General features: G+C 35.0%; 1 protein-coding gene across 8 annotated transcripts in view; it reads left to right on the top strand.

Moving 5' to 3' along the window:
• The first annotated feature begins 3739 nt into the window (after positions 1 to 3739).
• LOC309491646 (T-lymphocyte activation antigen CD86-like) overlaps positions 3740 to 11049 on the top strand; it is a 42282-nt gene continuing 34972 nt past the window's right edge. Inside the window, exons 1-4 of one of the 8 annotated variants that reach the window (XR_014203226.1) lie at positions 3740 to 3879; positions 3999 to 4189; positions 8222 to 8262; positions 8694 to 9017. Coding sequence is in view for 1 of the 8 variants with exons in the window: in XM_082190702.1 (XP_082046828.1) it covers positions 7241 to 7251; positions 8222 to 8262; positions 8694 to 9017; positions 9228 to 9469 (618 nt within the window). In the remaining 7 variants the exon portion in view is untranslated. Of the gene's footprint in view, positions 4190 to 7198; positions 7252 to 8221; positions 8263 to 8693; positions 9018 to 9227; positions 10392 to 11049 lie in introns of those variants that run through there. The other 7 variants (XR_014203227.1, XR_014203231.1, XM_082190702.1 and 4 more) reach the window with 7 other exon arrangements.

Here is an 11049-nt window from a genome sequence, read left to right as displayed (position 1 = left end):
CGCGTGCTCTTCACCCAGACACCAAACACAAAGGTTGTGTGAATCACCAGGTGCGAGACACCTCTCGCACGGGTAAACGCACTTCCTATATTTTTTCTTAGCAGATTTCTCCATAATAACCAACTTACAGCACTCAGTAAATCAGTCCCTGAAGACGAAAAGAGGATGACATGTTCTCTGGGTGCTCTATTTATACTTCCTGGGCACGCCAGAGCGTCACGTCACGGCTGACGCGGGCCAATGCGATTGGCGGGTTTCCACAGGTACTTCAGTCATTGGTCACACTGAGGCGATTCCCCATAACGTCGATGACGTATTGTCGAGGTTCCCTTCGAAAGGGAACTACAATTTATGAGTTTAATATCATGTTTTTCTGTGGTTTCATGTGTGAGAATATATTATTTTATTAAATTCTATAATACCGGCTATGTTGATTAGCATTGCATTAATGGATTAGTTCACCCAAAAATTTTAATATTTGAAAAAGCCCATGGTTTACTCACCCTCAAGTCATCCTAGGTGTATATGACATTCTTCTTTCAGATGAATAGTTATATTAATTAATATAAATGTCCTGGCTCCTCCGAGCTTTATAATGAGAGTGAATGGCTGGAAAATTTAAACCCAAAAAAGTGCATCCATTCATGATAAAAAAAAAATACTCAGCACGGCTCCCGTGGGCTAATAAAGGCCTTCGTAAGCGAAGCCATGGGTTTTTGAAAAATACCCATATTTATAACTTTATAATCTAAAGTAACTAGCTTCCGCCATACGACCACACGCATACTACGCAAATTGACTTGCGCCACAAGAGTAACCTGTGACACATGTATGACGTAGGATGTACTGTAGGAGTAAGCTTAGACACCTCTCACGGTTCAAACAAATAGGGCTGTGCAACAAACTGAAGCTCCTCTTCTATATACATTGTGCATTGTATTATGGTCAGAGGTTAGTCTTCCACCGTAAATCGATGTGTATGGTCGTCTGGCGGAAGCTAGTGATTATAGTTTATGAAGTTTTAAATATGGGTATTTTCATTACACAAACGCATGGCTTCACTTCAGAAGGCCTTTAAAGTGGAGCACATTTATAATGGACGGATACACTTTTTTGGGCTTCAAATTTTCTCTGGCCATTCACTTCCATTATAAAGCTTGGAAGAGCCAGGACATTTTTTAATATAACTCTGATTGTATTCGTCTGAAAGAAGAATATCATACACCTAGGATGACTTGAGGGTGAATAAATCATGGGCTAATTTTCCTTTTTGGGTGAACTATCCCTTTAAAGACATACATCATTCTTATGAAAATACCTGAAATAGCTTGATGAACACAGATATATTATCGCTATCATGTGTTTGTCTTCATGTTTCATCAGTCAAATGTCTCTATTTGCATGTTATGGTCTCTAATTGAATCAGCACATTTGTGACATTGACAATTTCCTTGTACCTTCGCAAACTAAACAATCTGTTATGAACATGTTTTAATCTCTGAATTAAAATTCATATTGGCATTTCCTGAAACGTCATAAGTGAATCTCTTCTATGAATCTCACTTGTGGACTTTCTGCGCGAGGTATGAATCAGTATGTTCTGGGCTTCCAGTATGAATGAAACAGATGACATGAGAGTGTTTAGCGCTCCATTTCGCTATCATCTCCCCATTTTGGGTAAAAATAGAAAAATAATACTAAAGTACTTTGTAACGTAGTTACTTGAGTAGTTTTTAAGCAAACTACTTATTTACTCTTACTCTTGAGTCATATTATTTTTCAGTACTTCGACTTGTACTCAAGTAAATTATTACTTAAGTAGCAATACTTTTACTTAACAGTTTTTTTTTTTTTTTTTACTCTTTCCACCACTGAATAAAGGTGACTTGACTTGAATAGCCTCTTATTGGGTTGATTAACCAAGCACTCCATTAAACATGCACTACAATTTAACTCCATTATACAGAGCGAGAGCGGCCTCTAGAGGCGGAATAACAACTATCACTGACTGAGTTGTTAACGTTAACACGTGAGGCTGCGAGCAGCACGGAAAGATCACGCTTCATGGAAATCGCTGACACTTCAGCATTTAAAACACTGACAGCGAAACGGTATGCATACAGAACACTAAAGTATATTTTGTCATGTCATTATAAAGTAATTAATTTGTTGACCAGTAGATGCAGCATTAGCAGAGAAAGAACAGAAGTATGTTTGCCGTCGAGTCTGAGAGGAATATAACATTAGCTACCTCAAGCGATTAAAGCAATATGTGACAAAAAACAAACAAAACATTTTTATGAAGCAATTGTTACCATCTATTTCCATTAGTTTATATCCAGCTGGCCAGTTTTATCCATTCGTTAGCCGGCGAAGTTGCATATTTAAAGCTAGTGACGTGATTGCTTTAACTCAACATATGGTTAATGCAGCCATAAACAAATCATAAACGCTTATCTTTTTTTGTGTGCATGTGAGATGAGTAAATGCACGCTCACATTACACACAACACCTCTGCACTTGGAATTGTCTCAACATGGGGACTGGAGAGTGTCAGACAATAAATGGGGAAACAAAGTGCGTTACTTATTTGTAAAAGTAACTCAGATATTTTGTTGTAAATTTTAAAAGTAATGCGTTACTTTACTTGAAAAAGTAATCTGAAACGTAACTCAAGTTACTTGTAATGAGTTACCCTCAACACTGCCCTTACATCCTTTTTGGTAAACATATACACCCATACATACATTATACAGTACGCATAAACAGCACATCTGTGTACTGACATTTAATTGCTGTGCACATTCTGAACGCCACTGTCTCATCATCATATCCAGCGCCTTCCTTATACTTGCTAAATAGGCCTACATTAAAAGGTTATTTTGAATAGTATCTGAGGGATTCATTGGGTTTATATAAAAATAACAATTGCAGCCTCTTGAGGGCAGCAGAGGAAACATATTTCACACTGTAGTCCTGTGTTGCGTCCCATGATGTGAAGAGCTGAGTTAGGTTTGAGTTTCACATCAAGCACCACTTGCTAGTAAATATATCAGATAAAGGCATCAGGTCAAACCTGTGCAAACTATTGAAGAACAATCAAACTGAATGCCTCTGTGTATTTCAGAAACAGTGTGATGATTATAGGCATCAAAAGCATTTTGTCCACATACTTAGACAATATACAAATCAATATGCTGTGAATACAAAAAAAACAAAATGCTTTCAAAAGAAGAGAAATGCAAACCAGGTGACCATGACAAAAGAGGACAATAACATCAACACTGAATAATATTTAAATAACAAAACAAATCAGTGTACTTTTTGCCTTTTCTGTCTCACTGTTATTATTTTATCAATCTTTTTTTAATTGTGTGTAAATATCTAATTTAATGTTAGCAATGCTTTGGCAATGTAAAGCTTTTTACCATTACAATAAAGCCACTCGAATCTTGAATCTATCAGCATTTTATTAATGTAAAGAATAAATGTATACAGCAAAACTAAAGTAATGTACGTGTGCCGACAAAAAAAATAAAACAAGCAACTGAACCTGCATGCTGATACTGTATGATTATAAACAAAGTTTGAAAGGCAAATTCATTGCAAGACTGTGAGCTTTTGCTTTCTCTCTCTTTAGTTGAATAAACAAAACATACTACTTGTACATTAGTTTCTCCTCCCATCAGTCTCTTTCTCCTCCCATCAGTCTCTTCCTCCTCCCATCAGTCTCTTCCTCCTCCCATCAGATCATCAGAGAATATCAGCCTCAGTCTCTCAGAGATTGTTCAGTCTGTCAGGATGAAAACAAGAGAGAGAAACTGTGAGGAAGATCTTTATGGACTGAGATCAGATATGAAAAAGAAACAGGTAATATCTGTTGTAGAAGATTCATTTGTTAATTCATTTTTGAAAACCATTTTTAAAAGCCAGGCTGTATTTCATTGATAAATTCAATTCTCTCTCTTTCATTTTTTTTCTCTGTAGGTCAGAATGAGGATGTCACTGGAAGCTCTGCTATCTTGTCCTGCTCTTACAGTGTTAAAGTCAAGACATGACAGTAAAGACTCAGTGACGGCAGGAGTATAAGAAGACATCATTCAGAGAAATGTTTCAGTTGAGGATCAGGATCCAGAACACAGTGTTTTCTCAGAGGAGTTTAAGAAAGAAGCTTCACTCAGATACTCATGTAAGTCTGAGAACATTTACTCATTTACTGCTGTTCATTTCACTAATACTGGATCAGACGTCACATCAGACAGAAGGACGAGTAAAGCATCCTGCTGAAAAGACCAGCTTATTTTTTATTATAGCCTATACATCAAACGTGATTATTTTTCAGTGAAACTATATAATTGTATACACAATATTTGGTATACTAAAGTATATATATATATATATATATATATATATAATGTATTGGTTTACTATAGACTACATGGTAAAAAAAAAATATATATATGCAAATGTTTTTAAACATCATATTATAGCCTATGTAATTTAATTGGGAAATAAATGTATGGTTTTGGCAAGTAAAAACTATGAATTACCATATAATTAAAGGCGGGCATACACTGTGCGATTTTCGTCCGATTTTGAGCCAAATTATGTCTCATGCGACTCTTTTTCGGGTCGAGCCGATTTTCAACTTTGTCATGCGTCGTTTGTCGTGCAGTGTAGGAAACGAGAGGCGATTAACCTCTCCCCACCGGCAATCGGATGGTCGGATGAATTTCTGGCATAGAAATTTTGGTCGCTCCTCGTGAATATATCGCACAGTTGATGGTTGATGCAGAGCTACGAACCGATTGCCCTAAACTCAGTGTGTTTTCCTTCACTGCGCCTGCGCGAAAACAGAAGTTTCATCTGCAGCAAAAAAAACAAACAAAAAAAAACAAGAAAAGAGGGAGATCTTCAAGTTCTGTAGTTCAAACTAGCTACACATTACTGTTGCTTACCTCCAGTTCGTGTTGCAAAATGGATTAACCATTACCCACTTCTTCCAAGCCACCTGCAATGTAGGCTACACTTTTTTGCCTCTTTTATTAATGTTAAACAATGTTTTTGAAATAAAACTGTTTTTAATTTTCAATGATGAATTATTGCAGTGTTCGGACATATTATAGACTGTTAATAATAATGATATGCCTATAGTTCATTGTAATCGACCTTAATGTTTTAGACAATTTTCAATGAGGAGGAGTAAGCTTCTATATTTTATTATCCTCACATCCTTGGTTATGCGGTGATGCGCTATGAAATTATTGCGTGGCAATTTAATTATAATAGCCTATCAATTTATTAATAAAAGTAGCCTAGGCCTTCCCTAATAATAATAATAATAATAATAATAATTTAATACATAAATTGGAAATGCTAAATCATCTTGATATTGATTGCTGATGCTTGTTTTGAAAATATCTCTGGATACATAATATCGTCTATAGGCTCAACCCGGCACGAGGGTTTATCGCGCTGATTCGTGCATATTTCACACGTATAGTGTGAGCCGTGAAGTCGCAGCTCGACGTTCAGACCGTATAGTGTGAGCACATAAATCTGAGCTTTGGCTTTACATCGCATGCGATCTACTCGTTCAGTGTGAGTATATACTTGCTGAAATCGCAGTGTATGCCCGCCTTTAGGCAGTAAAAACAGTAAAAGGACATCCAAGTCGTTCCACATAGGCCTATATGATTACATTTTTTTATAAATAATTCTTATCAGTAATGTACATTAGTGTGTTTTGAGTGATATTTGATGTAAATTAATAAATGTTTAATGCATTATTTTAGTGTTGTGTGTTACCCTGATGGTTTTGTATTTGTGTTTGATGCTGCACCGTCTATATGAGTATTAATCATGTTTTATTACCAGGCCATTTCTATTGTGCTACCTGTATTATTATGGTGGTTATTGGTTCATTTTAAAGTAAAGGCACATTTTTAACGTTAAAGTAGGTATGTTAACATTATACCACTTAATGAAATATAAAGTTGGCACACTGTTAAACTGGAACTAAACTGGAAGATATATATATATATATATATATATATATATATATATATATATATATATATATTTTTTTTTTTTTTTTTTTTTTTTTTTTTTTTTTTTTACAGTCTAATCTAACCAATGAAAATGATAAATAAAATGCTTTTAAAATAGAATAAACAATAAAGATTAAATAAAAAGCTTTTATCATTTATTTTATTGATTAATTAAAGTGTATATGACAGACAGATTAGAGATTCAATTACTAAGATCAGAAATATTCTGATAATGGTGAAAATTCAGCAGAAGATCAGGAGTCTTGATTATAGCCTACCGAAGTAAATTTAAAGGAACACTCCACCGTTTTTTGAAATAGGGCTTATTCACCTTCTTTCCTACATTTAGATAGGTGGGCAAATGCATTTTTGTCTCAGTGCATGCATTGTTTTAGTTTGACAGGGTCGGCGCTAGCTTAGCTTAGCATGATGAATGGAATCCTTTGTTGCCAGCTAGCATGTCCTGAGTAAAAGTGATATAAAAAATTTAAAAAAACCCACCTAATTACTTCTTGTGGCCTGCGTATTCACAACAAGTACAAATAGCGATGCAGATTAACACTAGACGATTTCCTATGCAGATATTGACTTGGGACTATATTAGGGGGAAGCACAGCACAGGTGAAGCACTGCTACTTGGGCGCAGAGATATCACGCCCAAGTAGCAGTGCTTCGCCTGTGCTTCCCCCTAATATAGTCCTTAATATATAAGTCAATATCTGCCTAGGAAATCGCCTAGTGTTAATCTATTTGTACTTGTACTTGTTGTGAATACGCAGGCCACAAGAAGTAATTAGGTGGGTTTTTTAATTTTTTTATATCACTTTTACTCAGGACATGCTAGCTGGCAACAAAGGATTCCATTCATTGTGCTAAGCTAAGCTAGCGCCGACCCTGTCAAACTAAAACAATGCATGCACTGAGACAAAAATGCATTTGCCCACCTATCTAAATGTAGGAAAGAAAGTGAATAAGCCCTATTTCAAAAAACGGTGGAGTGTTCCTTTAAGATGAACGAATATCTGCGCATGTCTGATCAGTTCACGTGATTTCTGTTGACGTCACTTACGTCTGATGTCATACGCAGAACGCATGCAGTGCGGAAGCTGACGAGCTACGATACTTTCTGGTGAAAAAGTATTTAATGCAATATAGTCAAATAAAATATATATTGATAATATTGTTCCACCATGATAATCAGGTATGTTTGCTGAATGCAGAATGAAACGCTATTTGCACACACATGTACTTCTCAGCAGTGAAGGCCTGATGTAACGTTAGCTTGTTGCTCGTGTTCGTGTTTATCCTGCTGTGTTTTGGTTGCCAAATGCTTTATTTGAACTCAAATTAAAAAGGAAATTGTTTAAGTGTTGTTAAAACATTTAATTGGTTAATTAATGAATATAAAGATTATATGCATGGTGTGCATTAAGTGGTGTGGTGGATTTTTTTATTAATAAAATAATAAACTGTATATCAAACTCTAACATCTAACATTTGAACAAAATGTACTCACACCAATCCCTTGGTTCACTTTGAGTGTGTGTGTGTGTGTGTGTATAAATAACAAATATGGGAAATGAAACTTTACAGATGACTGGGTGTGAAACAACAGAATTTGCTCTTACCTAGTAACAGAAGGATTTGTCTATGAAGAACCAATCAAATTATGTAATGTTTCATATCATTTTTGCCCATTCTCCTATCCTATAAAACCTGATGTATTATTCTATGTGGATGGGATTCTCAATGAAATGTGTCTGAGATCCTGCTTCTTCTTGGGAGAGATTCTTTGAGAAATGCTCGTGAGAAATAGAGACAAATCTACCACAGTGGTTAGCAGTTAGCATTAGCAGTTTGAACTGGTGTGCAGGGAGTTTTAGTTGATAGTAGTTTGATTTGTAGTGAATTCAAGGTTTTACCAATAGGATAAGAAGGGTAAAGTTGCCCATTTAATAACATTTACTGCCAGTTTGTAACATATTTAGAGATGACATCAGTGATCAGTAATAAAACTCAGTATGGGAGGGACACACTATCCTATCTTACCATCTTACCTTTATTATGTGTGTTATGTGAGAATCAAACTCATGACTTTAGTGTTTGTACCGTACTATTCAAGTTGAACCAAAGGAAGTTAAATAAACTTGTTTTTTTTTCTGTTTCTGCAGTCGCGGCTTCATCTGTGTGTTTGCGGTGCTGATAAACAAAGGTAAGCATCTATACACACTACATTTGAAAGATTAATTACTGCCACTGACTTTTAAAGTTACAGTTACAATTGACCATATGCACAGAATGTTATAAGAACTTCTGCAATATTATAATCCAGCTGGAAAACTTCCTGTGAAATGTCTTTAGTGTGTCATCTTCAATGTCCTGATGTAGCTTTAACAGCATCAATAGTGTAATACTTAGTTTATAATCAGATTATAGTCACTTAATTAGTCAGGCCTAGCATTCATTTAGTTATTCAAATGCAATGCAACATAAAAGACGTGTTCCTCCTCAGCAGAATTCAATTCAACCATCAGTTTTCACAATGTGAAAATAAACTAAGAGTTCACTGGAATACCCAAGCTGGCTTATTGAAAACCAGAAAGTAACTGTGAATATGGTCAATAACAGTTTGTGTTGTTTCAGTGTCTCTGCAGGAAACAGTAGAGGCTGTTATTGGTGGTTCTGTTCTCCTGCCGTGTTCTTCCACTGAACATGATCTTAAACTTCAAGAAATGAATGTACACTGGAGACACAATGGCGAGATTGTGAGTGATATAGTCAAGGGTGAAGAGACAGTATCAGAACAAGAACATCAGTACAAGAACAGAGCCGAAACTTTCCCATTGGAGTATGAGAGAGGAAACTTCTCCATCAAACTCACAGATGTCACTCACACTGATGCAGGAAAATACATCTGCTACATCACACCCTCAAATGAACAGAAAACTGTACAGCTGATCATCAACGGTGCGTGAAACTAGTGGATTAGTGCATTAAGTTTTTAATAAAAAAAAAAGTTTTTTGCTTTAAAATCTAAATACTGCAAGAAGTTGATCACTTATTTGATGTTCATTAGTGATGTTTCAGTCTGAATGCTTCTGTATATAAATTATAGATGGATCTGTTATCTTTATCACTGTGAGGTAAAGTTTCCTCTTATACTTTGTTTTGTTGCAGAATCAACAGCAAACAAAAGATCCAAATCGACTGAACAAGAAAACCAAGGAGAAACAGAACCAGACAGTGTGGAAACATCATCGCCTTCGCTCGGGGTTGGCATTGCATCTGTAATTATAGTTACAGTTACAGTTATAGTTATAGGTTTCATTGTAGTTTGGCGGATAAGAAAGAACTCAAGCAGTCGTAGGACAGACAGACACGACATGAGTTCAGACGCTCATGAGATGTTGAACACATGAATCAGTAATAGCTGATAGTAATAATAAAGCATTTGGTACATGACAAGTCAAAACAACAGCAGAATATAAGGTACCTGCTTATTAGACATACTTTCTTAAATATCTGTCTTTCATTATTTACTTATTAATTTATTTTTAGGAGTGTGAGAGTTTAATGTCACCTGTAACCATGTGATCACAATGTAGGAACATTTCCTGCTCATAAGAAAAAAAAAATAATAATCATGTTTTGGTAGATCATAAATATAAGATAAAAAAGTTGAAATTCTGACATAAAACTGTTAATTATGACTATGAAATTATGACTTTAAAAATGTAGATGATCACATGTATTAAAAGTAAAAATTGACAAATTTGATCAAAAGTGCTGCACCTCAAACCATCAGATTAATCTGAGTAGAACAGTTAAGTGACTCACAACTCCTGTATTCACCAGAACTTAATGTTCCTCCACAAGTATTTTGTTCTGCAACTGCTAAAGGGCCAAACGTTACATATTCTTGCCTTAATGACTATATTTATATTTTGTAGCCTTTATGATTATCAGTTTTAAGTAAAGTGTTTTTACTTGCCATTGTATAAAGTGTGCTATAAATAACTTTGCCTTATCTTTCCACTTTGTAAGTTACATTTAGTTTTTACAGTTTCTGATGTAAAATACACTGTTTTGTACTGTTATATTCTTGCCTAATGCACTGCATTCTTACTGTATAACAGAATGAGATCTTGAAAAGGTAAATTTTTTATGTGGCTGCCTTAAATTATGTAAACATTCATCTTGAAAATATTGCTTTATTTGCAGGAACTGTGAAGTGTTTAACATATTCTCATGTATAAACAGAGGAAACAAGGAGCATAGATTCATTGTATTTGCATGATCTCATTATGATCAAGACCCAATAAATTGTTTTGATAAAATAATGCATCTGTCAGTTGTTTGGATATTTCTAATCTTATACTTTTTACATTTACATGTAAGCATTTTTTTTTTTTATGCTAAGTGTGAAAGCAGAAAAACAACAACAACAAAAAAAAAACAACAACAAAAACAGCACATCAGTGATTTGAGTTTAATTTAGATACAATTCAGGGTGCTTCTCAATACTCAAATTCGAAATACTCTCCTCCGGTGATCAGAGAATACAGTCTCTTATTGTACAGTCTTACTTTTGAGCTCATTTGAAAGGCAAATACATGAAAAGGTCAGGCTGTATTTCCCTGTTCTTTTCAATTCTCTCTCTCTTTGTTCTCTGTGGATTATGATCAGGATGTCACTGGAAGTTCTGCAATCTTGTCCTGCTGTTGCAGTGATGATAAACTAAAGTCAAGACATAATAATGTATTAATAATAATAATAATAATACATTTTATTTGTAACGCACTTTATATTTAAGCAAAAACCCAAAGTGCTACAATTTAGAAACAACCAAAATAAAAAATCATCCAAAAACTCTTTGAGTTTGAAGAGCATAAAGACACTGTGTGTGAGTGAGACAGGGAGCCAGTGGAGTGATTTGAGGATGAGGGTGATATCAGGATCATCAGGATCCTAGCAGCGCTGTTCTTTATTAAGACTCAAT

Source organism: Leuciscus leuciscus, assembly GCF_965113295.1.
Source record: "Leuciscus leuciscus genome assembly, contig: HAP1_SCAFFOLD_400, whole genome shotgun sequence".
NCBI lineage: Eukaryota > Metazoa > Chordata > Actinopteri > Cypriniformes > Leuciscidae > Leuciscus > Leuciscus leuciscus.
The sequence above is the reverse complement of the archived record's forward strand: the minus strand, read 5'-3'. Positions and strand labels throughout refer to the sequence as shown.